The sequence below is a fragment of the Bos mutus genome, chromosome 9 (assembly GCF_027580195.1).
Source record: "Bos mutus isolate GX-2022 chromosome 9, NWIPB_WYAK_1.1, whole genome shotgun sequence".
Lineage (NCBI taxonomy): Eukaryota > Metazoa > Chordata > Mammalia > Artiodactyla > Bovidae > Bos > Bos mutus.
The window spans coordinates 71,646,178-71,662,957 of record NC_091625.1 but is presented as its reverse complement, the minus strand read 5'-3'; the positions used below and the strand labels follow the sequence as shown (position 1 = coordinate 71,662,957).

At 35.5% G+C, this 16,780-nt stretch overlaps 1 protein-coding gene across 23 annotated transcripts in view; it reads right to left on the bottom strand.

The window, feature by feature from the left end:
* EYA4 (EYA transcriptional coactivator and phosphatase 4) overlaps nucleotides 1–16,780 on the bottom strand; it is a 365,676-nt gene that overhangs the window by 52,159 nt on the left and 296,737 nt on the right. For 15 of the 23 annotated variants that reach the window (XM_070376696.1, XM_070376694.1, XM_070376697.1 and 12 more), the window contains 6 exons: nucleotides 15,973–16,065; nucleotides 10,708–10,774; nucleotides 9,056–9,198; nucleotides 8,735–8,878; nucleotides 6,924–7,003; nucleotides 4,683–4,866 (listed from right to left, as the gene is read on the bottom strand). In XM_070376696.1, the coding sequence (XP_070232797.1) occupies nucleotides 4,683–4,866; nucleotides 6,924–7,003; nucleotides 8,735–8,878; nucleotides 9,056–9,198; nucleotides 10,708–10,774; nucleotides 15,973–16,065 (711 nt within the window). The remainder of the gene's footprint in view (nucleotides 1–4,682; nucleotides 4,867–6,923; nucleotides 7,004–8,734; nucleotides 8,879–9,055; nucleotides 9,199–10,707; nucleotides 10,775–15,972; nucleotides 16,066–16,780) is intronic. The other 8 variants (XM_070376702.1, XM_070376700.1, XM_070376707.1 and 5 more) reach the window with 3 other exon arrangements.

The window sequence follows — 16,780 nt, the reverse complement described above, 5'->3', positions numbered from 1 at the left end:
CTATGAATGCTGACTACAGCCAGATATCATAGTAAATCCTGTTTCAGCTTCCTTGTGCAGACATTAAAGGAGGTTTGGGGTATTTAAACACACAACTAATTTTTTAAAAATCACACAAAATGTTTTCTATTTTCAGTTATTTTTATAAAATAAAAAGGTTACTATGTCCTAAAAATCAAATGTTCTTTTTCAAGTAAAATACTGATTCAAATTAACTCACATATGTTAAGCTTATAATGTAAACCAATTTTTGGTTGACATTCTATAAAACCTGTCTTTCTATCCATTACAGATCAATTTTTTAGAAGTTAACTCTTAACAAGTAGTTTTGTTCCTGCAACAGTGCAAGAGGTGAAAGGACAAAATCTTGCAAAAGCCTAAAATTACTGTCATCAGTTATGGGTGGTTGATTGTTGACTGGATCCGTAACAACGGAATTTGGCAGGAACAACTCAGCTACTCAAAAGAACTGGAAGCCAGTAGCTATGACGACAAGGGAGTCAGAGAGTAGAAGGAGAAAGGAAAAAAAACTGGTCACAGGAAGTGTCTCACTCTCAGCAGAAGGAGGACTTGATATCAATGATTCTAAGTTACTGAAAGATCTTAAAAGGACTCTAAGAATTTGGACAAAATATGGACAAAAGTGTTTCTGATGAAAGTAAAGGCACAGCCTTTGAAGAAAACTATGAAGAATGGCTCCACATTTATTAAACTCTTAGGATGTGTCATGCACTTTTTTTTTCCTATTTATTTATTTTTTGGCTGTGCTGGGTCTTTGTTGCTGTGTGGGCTTTTCTGTAGTTATGGTGAGCAGGGGCTACTTTCTAGTTGCTGTGTGAGGGCTTCCTATTGTGGTGGCTTCTCTTATTGTAGAGCACAGGCTCTGGGGCATGCAGGCTTCAACAGTTGTGGCCCGTGGGCTCAGTAGTTTCCGCTTCTAGGCTCCTGAGCACAGCCTCTATAGCTGTGGTGCATGGGCTTAGGTGCTCTGTGGCACATGGGATCTTCCCAGACCAGGGATATAACCAGTGTCTTCTGCATTGGCAGGCAGATTCTTTACCACTGAGCCACCAGGGAAGTCCCAGGCACTTTCTTTTTTAGAAAGTTTACTAGAATAAGTGTTTGGCTAAAGCACTGCTCATTGTATCTGAGATTCACCCACACTGTAGCCTGAAACAGTTTGTTTTTTCCTCAATATGGCTAGAACTTCATGATATACTATGCTTTATCCATTCTGTTGACAAATATTTGGGTTATTTGTAATTTTAGGCAACTATGAATAAAGCTGTTATTATACAAACATTCTTGTTTGTATCTCTGGACATAAGCTCCCATTCCCAGCATATCCCTATATGTATGCCTAGCATATCCCTATATGTATATATTTGGCAACAGGACTGATGCGTCAGAGGGAAGGCATAGACACTGAGAACCTTTTTCCAAAGCGGTTGTATTAATTCACTCTCCTACCAGCAACGAGAGTTCTAGTTTCTCGACATCCCTGTCAATTCTTGGTTAGTCTTTTTTATTTCAGCAACTGTCGGGGTATAGTAGTATCTCACTGCCATTTTAATTAGCATTTTCTTGATGAGTAATGATGTAGAATACTTTTGTTTCTTGCTCAGTTAGTATCTTCTTTTTTACAAAGTAACTGTTTAAATCTTTGGATAATTAAAAAAATTGGGTTATCTTTCTTGCTGAGTTTTCCAGAGCTCTTTATTGTGAAATATTCTTTACACACACACATGACTCAATCTCACTTCAACCTAGTGAATTTGGTCTTTCATTATCCTCTTTTAATAGTGGGAAAACTGGAGACATGTGGAACTCAGTTAGCTAACCAAGATGAAATGGCTTGTATGTGAAATGCTGGTATGATTCCAGAATCCCTGCTTTAACCACTAGGTAATACCTCCTCCCCTAAATAGCAACAGACTGTTCAGACTACAAAGAGGTCAAACATGTATGTGTTTCTACTGATCAAAAGAATATATAGACTTTATACAATTTCTGTGAGACAGAGGGCAAGGTATTCATCGAAAGAGCATCAAAGTAAAAGGACAGATCCTAAAGGGGCATGCGCTATATTTGGCTCCTTCAGATGGAACTGAACTGACCTCCATATCTTCTCAAGGTTCTAGCCTTTCTTCTGATGAAGGTTAAAACCAGAAATTTGAACTCAATTGATCATTAAACATTTGTTGACTTTTTTTTTTTTTAAAGGAGAAAGCTGTTAATTCCAGTGCCTCTGTCAATTTCACTCAGGTAATTGCATTAGGGTACAGTAACACTGTAGGTAGGAAAAATGCAAATTGGCAGAGAAGTTAAATGTGGTTAGTCCTTTCCATCTAAATCTTCTTGTTGGCTTCAATGAAATGAATTAGCACTTTGCTTTCCTTCCTGTCCTTATGTAAAATGCCATAAAACCTGGAAAGACTACTGGGTTCTGCTGAAGAAATTGGCTTTTCAAAGTGTGAAGGGATTTTACTATATCCTTTACTTTTCTGCAGCATTTGTAAAGTTTAACTAGCAAATGTACTATGTTTTCAAGGTCTCAGAGTACAGAATACTGTTACAAATTGCTAGTTATATTTAATTTAAAAAATGTTTAAAATTTTAAAAAGGAGCTATAAAACTATCAGTAAGCTTAATGTGCCAATCAGTCATCAAACATTCTGAATGCAAATACATAAGATAAACTTTATGGTAAAAGCAAAGAAATATCTTTTCAAAGAAAATAAACTAAAATATCTGTTCTTAATCAGCATGGTAATGTTTCTTTAAATACATTGTCAAATTACCTCGTAAGGTAAAGTATTGATAAATAACTGAATGTTATTTGTAATTTTCAAATAACTCAGTCATTACCCATTGCCCTAGGCTTTTTCCTGAGCCAATACTGCACATGATTGAATAACTATCTTTTAATCAGTGCCATAATGAAGAACTGCACCTTCTAAGTTTTGGATATTCATATCCAACTTTGTTTCATTAGGTTTATCGCTAAATCAGAGCAACCAGCTGTCTCTTATAGAACATAACGTATGTTTCCATTTTAAACACAGGAGAAGTCAACAGGGAAAGATTTATGAAAAACTGTTTTCATAAATTTTAATTGTTAGGTCTCTGCTTTGAGTCCAAATGCAGAGCCAGTCAATGGAAAATACTCTTTATGCCCTTAAACAAAATATCTCAGATTTCATCAATAATAGAGAAAAATCCCATAGTTGTGAACTGTTTACTTTTCAGATGCATGCCAGTCTGCAAAGGCAAAATCAAACATAAAACTGTCTTGACAAAAGCTCTGAGGTCACAGAATTTCTTAAAGATCCAGACACGTGCATTGTTATGATTTTGGTTCAGAGAATGATAGGGTTACATATAGAAATACTTTCTTCTTTAAATTCAACAGAAAGTCTCGTAAGATCTGAAAATTATGTCAAACTATACTCATTGGCATTAGCAACCAATGGGAAGCTGAAGAAATTGCAGAGTTCTGATAGTGAATATGAGAATGTCACATACATATGTGTTACATTCAAAGTCATACACTCAGAATACCTACATGTCTACATTTAGTATTTTTAATATAAATAAAAGAGTGATTCTGAACGTTGATTATTCTTTGGATAATAGAAAGTACCCATCTGTGTCTTTCCTGCAGAGAAACTCTTGTAGTCATATTGACATTAGATCATAGTCAATCTTCTATCCAAAGTTCTACTCAGCATAAAAAGTTTTTAGTGTATAAATAGTGTTCGTTCCTGGTTGCTCAATTCTAGTAAATTCCAAAACACTTTGCTGGTCTTATCACTCAGTCTCTGATGTCTTGATCAAAGACTTCTTCTGTGGTTTTGCTTCTGAATAGTTATCCTACCTTGTTTTCCCCACGTATTCACCAGAGAGAAACACCTTTTACAGTGTGATGAGAGCATCAAACATCTCCTTACCTGAAGTGTTTCCACCATTTGTTAAGCAAGGATTCTGAAATCATTCATTCTTTAAATTAACGTAAGACTCTTAATGAAATGTTAAGTCACATTTACTCAAAGAGGATCAGGACAGAATTGGAACACAGGATTTAGGCTGGGTGGTGGTTAAGACAAGTGTTAAACGTGTCAGCAAATACAGTTCTAATAAGAATACAGATAAGCTTCTGGCAATGAAGAATATAATGGATTTTAAATATGTGTTCATCAGACAAAGGTATTAAATTACCTATCAAGGATCCTATGAATATCCTAAGATATATATAAAATCCTAAGAATATGGGAAATCTTCACTGGCTTGAGCTACTGATGACTCATAAGGTGAATAAGTCATACAGTTTCTCAAGCATAAAGGAAATATCAGTTTCACCCAAAGAAGATAATATTACTACTTTTCCATGTTGTTAAGATCTCCACAAAATAATTAGTCTGGAAAAAGATTCACTTACCTTTTTATCTTCATATTTATACATATTCTGTCATTTGAGATTAGAATTGCCTATCCCACATCTACTAATAAAAGAAGGGTTTTCTGAAATGCCAGAAAAGCCTCGCCTAATACAGCAGTACTAGCACAGATTAAACACCAGCATAATTATCTGGGGGCTTTCAGTCCTTTTTAAAAAAGATTTTTTTAAAATGTCCATTTTCTCCATACTTTTAGATAAGCAAAACTTATAAAAAATATTTCACCTGGATGAAGATCTGTACCTGGTTGGCTAGTCAGTCCTGGGAGAGATTCCTGCAACTGGTAGGTTGAGGTCGTGGAGGATGAGCCATCAGCTGTGTTATTTGATGTCATGTATGCGCCATACGTCGATGCAGAGTAATACTGTGCATACTGGTTTTGGCCAAAGGCTGTGTAGGATGGATAATCCTGAAATAACAATTGAGATGTGTGTGTGTGAAAGACAGACTGTCCTCTGGCATGCTCCACAGAAGAGCAATCACAAGGTAACGGAAAGAAGAGTATCTGGCTCCACTGGTTCTGGAGTCCACAGTTTTAAAGTGATCCTAAAAAGCAGAGACCATTCTGTGGGCATCTTATACATGCACACAGTAATGAAATAACCTAGGGGGTTTTGCAAACCAGGTCCAGTACACACATTTGAATCTACCTAAAGATCATATATGCTTCACTCCCCTACTCAGAATTATGCACCCAAGGGTGTACATTGTCAGATCTTATGCACTTGAAGAGGAGAGAAGGAGATGCTTGTTTTCAATCTCATCTTCTAAAATCACCAGCAAGAAGGAGGTGTGCCCTTCCTTCACTTCCATACAGACCCTGGGCTGCATTATTGTGGTATTTGTTCCCTTTATAGGCTGCCCTTGATAATTTTGTTTTCTTGGCAGGAGATAATTTTAATAAAATGATTAAAAGATTTTCTTACCCAGTTTCTCACAGGCTACATTCCACCTCAGACCTTGACTTAAATAAATCTTTAGTGAGGTTTTCAAATATTTAGTTTGCATCATTTGTTAAGGAAAAAGGAAAGCCATTGGATTAATTCCTCTTACTTGCTTTTTATTAAAAGTTTTTAATAACCCTAAAATGATCTAAATAGTCCTTCAAAATCCTTTTACATATTACATTTTTTGATCCTCCCAAGTAGAACAAAGCAGTCTTTTCCTTATGCTTCCACTCTGTCTAGTGTATATTTCTATTATTATATCAAAATATTCTACCCCTCATCCATATTATTTTCATATTTATGTCTTCAGGAGGATTGGATCCTTTCAGAGAGCAGGGAACACTGACTTATGATTCTCAAATCTTCAATGCATAGTCAAAAAATCTAATGGCTAACAGGTACTCAATAAATGTCCAGTGTATTAATAAATGAGTGACTCAAATTAAGCAACCTGGATTATCAAAAATTCTTAATGTTTTATAATAAAATACACATACTGGTCTTGATGTTTAGTGTTTTAAGAAACCATTTTTCAAACTAATGCCAAATTATGCAGTTTAATCTTGTCAAAAATATTAACATTATTCCATTGTTTAATCATTAAATTTTCCTCTTAGCCTCTTGTTGTCTTAATAAAAATTGACAGGAGAAGGCAATTAATATAATTCCTTCAGTAAATCCAAAGAGCAAACGCTTGTGCAGTAACTTTTATTTTAAAATATACAGAAGTCCAGCAAGTCTGTTAAGAGTAAAATAGTGTATTGCTTACCCATGAAATCAGCTATCCTTCCATCTCAACTACTCTGAATATGACTGAGAGGTCGAAAATAAGAAAGTATCTGAATATATCACAAATTCATCTCCCTCCATGCTGATTCACCCTTTCAGAGACATTGCCTCTTGCTCCACATATAATTCTACCATGATTCTAGAAACCATCGTAGGTTTCAAAACTCACAAAACGATTAAGCAAACATCACTAAGAGGGCTAAGGAATTCTAGGAGCAGAGATAGTGACAAAAGCAAAAAATTACAGTTCTCAGGAGAGTAGGAACTAAAGTTATCAAAAAATTCATAGAACCAAAAAATAAAAGCAGGATGGAGTCTGAGATGCATTTTGTTTTGGCAAATATGATTTGGGTTTGGACCAAGCATGCTCTATACTCTAATCATAATCTGATTATTGATTATAGTTCAACCTATCAATTTTCATAACTTTTTTATTAAGAAAAAATAAAATTAATTTAGTATGGTTCAAGATAATCAGAAAGGATGCAGTAGATTTTCTCATTTCCTCCCATGACTAAAACAATCATGGCTTACATGTTTAAAAGGTAAACCTTTAACAATCAGGAAACCTAAAATACCCATAATTATACATATCCCAAGAATCTACATAGCTAATCTTTACTACTCTGAAATGCTGTCTTAACTTTAAATAAATAACATTTATTAACCTGATACTATTCTTCAAAAATCTCATATATATAAAAAGCATAAATATAAAAAGCTACCATACCTGTTGTGAACCACTGAAATTCGTGGAATTTGAAACTGAATTATTTGCATAAATAGTAGAAGATGGTGCAAAACTAGAACCTAGAGATAAAAGAACAAATTGCATTTAAAAAGTATTTCTTGAAAAATATTAAAATATTAAAATATTTCACTTTGCAGAATTCAATGCAATATATTTTAAAATTTGTTGTTGATGCACTAAGATTTGAAATGGAGAGATTTTCAAGGGAAATATGCTTGGCTTTTTCTTGTGACAACTGGTAAATTCCTTCCTTTAGAATTCTGTAGAGTTAAACAGAAGTTTGTGGGAACAGTCTTACCAAGGACTCAGCTAACTTCCAAGGGCCAATGTCTACGTGTACAGAAGTACTCAAGGAATAAAATAGCGATAGTGAGACTACTTCCAGGAAACAACTGCAACTTTCCAATGGTCATATCAACTGCATCTGCATACAAAAACTACTCAAGTTTAAACAATTGGCTGAGGCTAGTTTAGGAAATAAACATACAGAATCCGTTTAGAAATGAGGCTTCCAGCATCCCATCTTTTTGTTCCTTTACGTCCTTTCCTTAGAACAAAAAAGCTGTAGGCTAGGGCTCAGACCCAAGGGAGAACTGTTGAGTTCATACCACAGTCATCTAAGGTTCGATAACCTAAAATTTTATGACAAAGTGAGCAAGTTATTTAGTTATTTGAAATTAGGGCAAAAACAAGCAAACTATCAATCTATAGATTCAAAAAAATATGTTCTCATGGAATGCACTTGTTAAGGAATAAAAGGCAGCTGATTATTTTTTTTATCAACATGTTTTGAAAAGCAATAGTATTAGGTAATAATGCAAATTAATGTAGCCTGGAATATCCAATATAAAAGTGTTTTGGGAAATAAATGGAAATGTCTCTATGGCCTTTTCTACACTGCCAACTAAAGCTGAGCAGCTCACTGTGGCTGAGGCATGTATGCAAATATTTATCTACCAACATTATAAGGAAAAAAGACACCTGTCATTTCAGCCAAAAAAGGCCTAAGTAGTTATTTCATTTTAGACAACCAACCAAAATGTCAATATTTGTTCATTTGAATAATGTTCATATAGCCCCCAAACTATGACTAATCATTAGAAAAAAATGACAGATAAAAAATAAGCTTTTAATGCTTTTACCACATCACTAAATTATTTTCGCAATTATTATAAAATGTTCAAAAATAATTTTTAATCAGAGATAAAAACAAAAAGAAAAATTAAATAATGATCATATATGGAGAAAAAAGTTTTAAGAGGGGAGGTACAAATTATTTAAATATTCCTATTTAAGAAATACAGTACTAACAAGGGGGGAGGTATTTTAGAAATGAACAAAAAAAGAAATCCTCAATCATTCAACAGTAAATATAGGACTTAGAAAAGTGCTAACTCAATTTTAAATTAAATCAAAACAGCATTACATACATACGGAATCCTGACAAGAAAATGCTGGATTTTGTCATGAATCTTTGAAATCCCTTAAGTAGATGCCAAACATGTGACTGGTGTGGTGACTGGCTTGGAGGTTGCTTTGCTTGGACTTAGTTTCCTGCCAATTTTATGCAACTTAAGCTTAAGTATTTAAATTTAATATGGGTCGTGTTTCTTGATGTATGTTGAGCTCTTTTCATCATGTTCCCTCTTAGTTATCTTTTCCAATGGTATCGTCTGAGCAGTGGTAGCATTTAATACTGTCTTCATGACTATATATTCTTAGTCTGAAGCCAAGGAATCTCATTCAAAGAATTCTTTCTCATTTAACATGTTTCCTGGGTGGCTGCTTACCTGGCATCTGGTAAGAATAAGGTGTCTGGCCTGGCTGTGGGGTAGAGAAGCCTGGGCTGTAACTGAGGCACCCACTCTGTAATGGGGACTGAGTTTGTGAGAGTCCACTCTCTGTCTTGATGCCCGGTAACATCACGCCCAGATCTGTTTGGAAAGTGCATGTGCAAACCATTTTATTAGTAAAATGATCGTGTTGTAACATGAGTTGCAACTTATATTAGAATATAAGAGTCTATATAAGAATATTAGAATATACAGCTACTAGCCAGCAGGATTATCTGCTTGTAACCAAAGAAGGAGAAGAGAGAAGAAGTGAAATACCGTAAGTGGGCAGGCTGTAAGGCTGTCCTGTCTGTGAGTAGGCAGTGTAGACGGCTGGCTGCTGCATCCCCGAATACTGAGTCTGGCCTGCATAGGCGGACATTGTTTGAGCTGCTGGTGTAGAAAGAATGTGTGGATAGGGCCTAAATATCAGAAAAATAGCATTACTGTGGCAACAAAGACTGCATATTATTTCAGACAGCTTAGATTCACTGAAACCTGATAATAGCCAGGACATAATCCTCTTCTTTATCCACAATATCATTTTAACAATATAGAAAAGGACAAAAGTCTGAATGTCAGGAGAGCAGGCTCTGCTATAACCCAGGCTCAATACTTTGGACAAATAAACTTCCTGAGTCTATACCTCACCTGTGAAAAGAAAACTTTGGTTTAGAAATCATCCTGAAAGTCTCTTCCAGGTCTATATTGCTTACGTCCGAAATAGTATTCCAATTGACATGTAGATGAGGAAAGTGGAGTCCAGGTCAGTTAATTAATGAGCCCAGGTCAGTTAATTAATTAATTAACTCATGAGCCTTATTTCTTGTTACCATGCATGACCCAATGCCATGTAATGACTACAAAAGTCATTAAAAGCAGTAGGAAGAATTCCCTACAAGAACTAAAAATCTTACCAAAAAACTTCTTTAAAAAAAGTACGTAGCTTCTTGAAATGGAAAGCCATTCCTTTCATCTTGCCACATCTTACAGAATGTCCTCAAAATAGATATCCAATCTCTAGCCTATGCTTAAGGATAAACACTGTAGCTGCTGTAGAAAATAACTTTTAAATGTGCATGATCAGGAATCCCAAATCTTGACATATCTCTCTGATGGCAACCAAATTCAGATATACACCCAATATAGTTAAGCTTGAAATGTTTACCACTCTCCTCAAAATGACTACATTAGTTATACAAGCAATAGTGCATATTTTTCCAAAATGTTTATTAGAAGTTGAAATCCAATAAAAATATTATAAAGCTGGGACAAATTATGAAGTGTTGAGGTTTGAGTAAAATGTAATCTTTTCAGATTTTCTTTAAACTAGTAAGAGTTTTCAAAATTTTTATTTAAAAAATCAGTATATTCTGATCTGTGCTTGATGCTTTCTTCAAAATATATAAATATTCAAGATTAAAGGAACTGTGTGGACAAAAGTGAATATGTTCCTAGATTTGTGAAAGATATTTATTTATAGGTCTAATATATCCAATGAATCTATCTAAAAATCTATCTATTTAACTATCTATAACATTTATATCAGAGAAGGCAATGGCACCCCACTCCAGAACGCTTGCCTGGAAAATCCCATGGACAGAGGAGCCTGGTAGGCTGCAGTCCATGGGGTCGCTAGGAGTCGGACACGACTGAGCGACTTCACTTTCACTTTTCACTTTCATGCATTGGAGAAGGAAACGGCAACCCACTCCAGTGTTCTTGCCTGGAGAATCCCAGGGACAGGGGAGCCTGGTGGGCTGCCGTCTATGGGGTTGCACAGAGTCGGACATGACTAAAGCAACTTAGCAGCAGCAGCATTTATATATATAAATATATCCTGATTTAAAGTTATTATATTGTATAAATATGATTAATCAGAATAATCCCAGAAAATTATTCTAACAAATCTGAAACTACTGACCACTTACTTGGAAGGATACAGCTGTGGGGAATATTGATGTGCGGATCTGGGGCTGTAGCCACTACTTGTTATTACTGTGAGACACAAAAAATAGAAAAAAGGTTGCTTCATAAATATGTTTCATTGGTTTCATTGGAGTAATCAAAACTAATTTAAAGAAATGACCATGTTAGAGAGGTATTTCACAAAATTCACTCTTTTTCTAAACAGAAAATTCATTCATTTTCTAAACAGAAACAGATGCCTAAACATTTTTTTCTAATTAAACTGTTCCATATTTGTTCTAGGAAAATGACATGATATCTTCTCACAAATCAATCCCCTTCATCATTCTTCCATTTTCTCAAATCAGTGGCATGCTTTTATGCATTAATATCCTATGAATAAATATCCTTGATTATAAGTAATTAAGCTTTCATGATATAAAAGTAAACCTTTTCATTTGCAAACTTCATGTTTTAAATTCCAAACATGATGACAAGATAGTGCTCTTCCTCTGCATTTACTCTAATAGAAATACAATATAAATTAAGAAAAATGCGATGTTTCAACCTTCATTTTCAAGTTATAAAATGATAATGCTTTCTATTTCCCTTCATTTTGTCAATCTGATGAGTAATTAAAATGCAGAGTCCAAATAATTCTCGTAATAACTGGAATATACACAGAAAGCGTGGATGCAACATGAAAAAAAACAGAACTATGACATCCAGCAGCAATCCTAATTACAAATGTATTTTGAACTCTCACAGACTAGACTTTTTTTGAGAAGATTTTAAAGGTGAAAATCAGGTCTTATCAACATTTCAGCCAAACATGCAGTCCCAAATTGGACTATTTCCAAAAGTTTGGAAGTTTCTTTTTCCTTTAACCATCTGCCTTGACTAAGACAGATGTATTGCAAATATATGGACCTAAAGTGTTAAGGCCGTCCCTTCAGAGCCAGTCCACACTGGGCAAGCACACAGAGTGTCTTTATTAGGCCATCTGCTGTTCATTCACTTTTCAAAAAGATTAAAGTAGTATACAATGCAGCGCTGGAATTAGTTTAGCCTAATCAATCATAGTTATACTTCAAAGTACTGTGTCCTTTCTAAGTTGTTCATAATTCTGGAGCTAAACTTTTGGAATTGTAAAAGTGACAAATAGGTTTAGGTTGCTAACTATTTTATGAAACATGATATATTTCTATATCCAAATGCTATTAAGTATCCTTGTGATCTATTGCTTCATAAACACATAGAATTTAATGTATTTAAAATGCTATTTGGACTGTACGCTGAGTATGGAGAGTGCATTATAGTTTTCATAGCAATAGTGCAGAAAGTACATTTTCAAGAATATTATGAATCAGTTTTGACAATCACTGGATATGATTTGAGGTGTAACATCTTAAATGTTTTCAGCAACCAAAATTTAAGTGAATTTGCTCAGTATATTTAAAAATACATGGAGCAATGAGCCATTAATTTTTTACTTGTTTATTAAAAACATAGAAAATGTTCAAAACTTTCAAATCAACGCAATAAGAACAAGCCTTTTCTATCACACTATGGGGACTAAACATACATTGCATAATAGCAACAGTATATCGCATAGGAAATTCAGTCCGATTCATTAATTAACAATGATTAGCAGAAACATGATTAAGTAAGGCTTAATTCCACATTTTCATCTCATTTATAAAACTTCACTGTGGTACACGCAAGACTTAGACTATACTAATCAATTATTCTCAAGATTGTGAAACACAAGGCTTTTCTAAAGTAATACCAAATAATGAAAAGAAATACTTAGCTTTTATTGAATTAGCCAAACAGTAGTATTTTTTAAAAAGCCTCACATATATGAACACAATTCTGAATATACAGGATGCTTCTTCCCTCTAATGAATGAATCTAGACATCATTAGAATAATGTACCCATAACAGTACAAAGGTTCAACTTTAAAAATTTTATATTAATGTCTATATGTTCATTTTTTAAGTAGAAAAAAAACCTGTGACTCAGAAAACTGTTTATATAAAACTTAGAAAATTTATACTTCTTGACTATACAGTATACATTTTATTCTAACTAATAAATCTGCAGATAACTAAAATAACAACAATACTGGATTAAAGTAAACTGAGATTACGCTGATCAAAGTAAAGACTGTTCCTACACAAAACAGCCTAATCTCTCCAGTATGATTTCTGGAACACCATGTACAAATTTAGGAGACCTTCCTTTTATTCCATATCAGAATTTAATTAATCAAGAAATGTACACAAAGCACTCAATGTATTATATTCCATCATTTCCTCATATAAAAGTAAGCAAACGTGTCTGTCTTCAAGATGTCTGAAAATTAGGTCAAACATATTTTTAATGAATATTATCAGATTCTCACAAGGTGGTATCAAGCAATCTTATTACTTATTACTGTAATACCTTAGATCACTGGCTCTCTAGGGGATGAGAGATGGGAGATGAGTAGCGGGGTGGGTGGAAATTTTGCCTGCCAGGGAGCATTAAAAATGCCAGGAGACGTGGTACGCTGTCACAACGGAGGCATGCTACAGTCAACTTGCGATAGGTGCCAGGGATACTGATAAACACCTTCTATTGCAGAAGGCATATCTTCCACAAGAAACAAAAGGCCACGTTTTTAATAGCAGTGCTGTTGAGAATCCCTGACCTAAATCACTCTGTCCAGCTGAACTTGACTTCCCAGGTGGAGCAGGGGTAAAGAACCCATCAGCCAGTGCAGGAGGTGAAAGATATGTGGGTTCCATCCCTGGGTCAGGAAGATCCCTTGGAGGAGGAAATGGCAACCTTTCCAGGATTCTTGCCTGGAAAATCCCATGGACAGAGAAGCCTGGTGGGCTACAGTCCATGGAGTTGCAAAGAGTCAACCATGGCTGAGTGACTAAGCGCGTGTGCATGTGCGCGCGCACACACACACACACACACACACAACTGGACTTGGTCCATGGAGCTGGAAATATTCTATATCTGAGTTGTCTAATATGGTAGCCATTAAAAACTATTAAACATACAACTATTAAACAAGCCACTATTAAAAAAAAATCCCACATACAACTATTAAACACTTAGAATATTATTAATGTGACTAGATTAAAACATTTTTGCTTTTTAACCAAATAGTATTTCATTTAGACTTAAATAGCCACATATGGCCAGTGGCTACTTTTCTGGACAGCCCAACCCTAGATAATTCTTAAAAGAAAACTGGGAAACTATTTGTAAATATAATATGAGTAAATTCCAGACAGTAAAGTCCAGACAGCTTGACAGTTCACACATATTTCTTTTTACATCTCTATATTTTCCAATAAACTTTTAAAGAAAGGACTCTTGGACTGACCAGGACATTGTTCTAGACTCATTTATACCAGTGACCACCCGGGAGGCCCTGACTGTTCGGCCTTAACTATCTTTAACATCTCTGTGCCTCGATACTCTTGCTTCTTAAAATGGATCATCAGAAAGAAAGTGAAGTCGCTCAGTCGTGTCTGACTCTCTGCGATCCCGTGGACTGTAGTCCATCAGGCTCCTCCATCCATGGGATTCTCCAGGCAAGAATACTGGAGTGGGTTACCATTTCCTTCTCCAGGGGATCTTCCCAACCCAGGGATCGAACCCAGGTCTCCCGCATTGCAGGCAGACGCTTTAACCTCTGAACCACCACAATGCAGTACTGCAATTTCTTCTGGAGCTAACATCTTGTAATTTTTTCAGTCAGTTTTCATTAACTTTGTGGTATGCTATCTAAGTATGTCAGCAAGTATTTAATTTCATTCTTAACCTTAAAAACTATGTTCATATATATATTCGTTTTGCAGAAAGTTTACAATAGTTATAGTAAGTTAGTAATACAAATGCTAGGGTAAGTTAGTACCTTATCTCCTGAGCAGCAAGAGAATTGCTAGAAAGAATGTGAATCAGGACACAAGCTTCTCTATGCTGCTGCTGCTAAGTTGCTTCTGTCGTGTCCGACTCTGTGGGACCCCATAGACGGCAGCCCACCAGGCTCCTCCGTCCCTGGGGTTTTCCAGGCAAGAATGCTGGAGTGGGTTGCCATTTCCTTTTCCAATGCACTCATGCATGCTAAGTTGCTTCAGTCATGTCCGACTCTGTGCGACCCCACGGACAGCAGCCCACCATGGACAGAATGTCCACGGAATTCTCCAGGCAAGAGTACTGGAGTGAGTTGCCAGTTCCTTCTCCAAAGCTTCTCTATACAAAGTGTATAAATTATTATATCTTTATGTTTGGAGTACTAATATTTATGTGACTACATGGCAGCTGTTTCCAATCAGTGTGAACCAATGAAATGGGATCATCTGCATCTATAAAAATCAAATATATGCTATAATGACATTAGAGTTCAAGGCTTTACCTCCACTCTTTTTACATGAGAAGGATACCCACATCAAATTCTTGTATGTGAGAACATGAATAAGTATAAAATACATTAGAGTAGAATAACAGAACCAAGATTTAATAGCATGAATACTTTTCTAGGTTTAATGTTCATCTTTCTGCTATACAAATTCCTGCTCAGGTAAAAAAAAAAAGTCCTCTCACCAGATAATCAACCAAACGAAATATTGTATTGGGGCAGGAGAGGGGGATCTTTAAGTCAACTCAATGAGTGTCCTTTGTGCCCACCTGGGAGTTATCAGGTATTTATATTTAAAGAGGATTGATGTTTAAAGACACACTATTGTTCTCTTTGAAGCATTAGAGGGAAAGTCAGTGCTCTCAGAGGCTGGGTTCTAATGCGACCAGCATGTGCTCTCCTGCAGCCCATTAACCTTTAATACTTGTCACTCAGCTGCTTACACAGGAGGGTTTTTTTAAACCCAGAGAGGAAACAAGGTTATTTAGAAGGAATCAAATGGATAGTTTTACATCTCGAATGTTGGAGAGAAGGCAATTTTTAGTCATTTAAACGGGCAAGTTGAAGGAACAAACTTGACTATTACAACCTAATAATTGAATCAAGCACTGTATAAAATAATTATGAAAGAAGTGAGCTTTGCTTATTTCTAATGAGAAAGCTGGGGCATTGCTTGGTTGTCAACTGCAGATGCAGTAAAACGATTCCAAACGTTATTTCTAAAAAACATTGTTTTATGATAATACGTTTTCCCCAAAGTGAATTTATTGCTGAATTTATAAAAATCCAAATTCTCGATTATTCACTAGGAGGATGACATGGACCGCAATCTGTACAGAACAAGACACAAGCTTAAGGCTTTACCTGACCCAGTAAAAGTGTCAAGCGCTCCATCTCCAGTCGTGGCTGTGGTTTCACTGCTGTTCAAAGGCTCTGTTTTGACTGCAAGGAGAGACACTACGTAGAAGAATAAGTACATGTGAGTTATATTTCTAACTTTATATCAAAGATGCTGACTGTTCAACTAGTAGCTTTTCTAGCTACCATGGGCATGCAAGAGAAAATCTGAGAAGTCGATGAGGAGAGTTTTGTTAATTTAGCTTCTAAATGGACATGCATTTATAGAGGATTTAATCTAAAAATCCTCTGTCTAAGCTGCTTCTCTAGAATCTGGCTTTTCAAGGCAGTTAACCTGACACAGTGAAACAGCAGTATACATGTATTTGCATTTTTAACTCCCCTAAGCATACTCTGATATTATAGTCAAACGGCAGAAGAAAGGAATCATCAGTCAGCCTTTAGCACACTGAATCCAAATCATAACAGAGATTTACTGCTTATGTTTTATTCTTCCCAAGGAGACATTAAAAGAAAAGACTGCTTAAGAACAACGGTGGCATATGCATATACAGAAACCTGGGTGTGTATTCATATAGTGGGTGGAAAATCAGGCACGCAAAAAATTTCTGCTCAACAAAAGACAAAACAGCCATAAGGTATTGTTTTTTTTATTCTAATAGTATAATGATCTTTAATACATTATAGAGACAAGCATAGGAGATGGTTTTTACAGCAGGAAGTACAGCTTTTGAAAACTCTTTAATATATTATTTCTCCTTTGAGGTGGTATATCTTGGCAAAATCCTCTTTGGCAATGATGTCGCCACTGAGG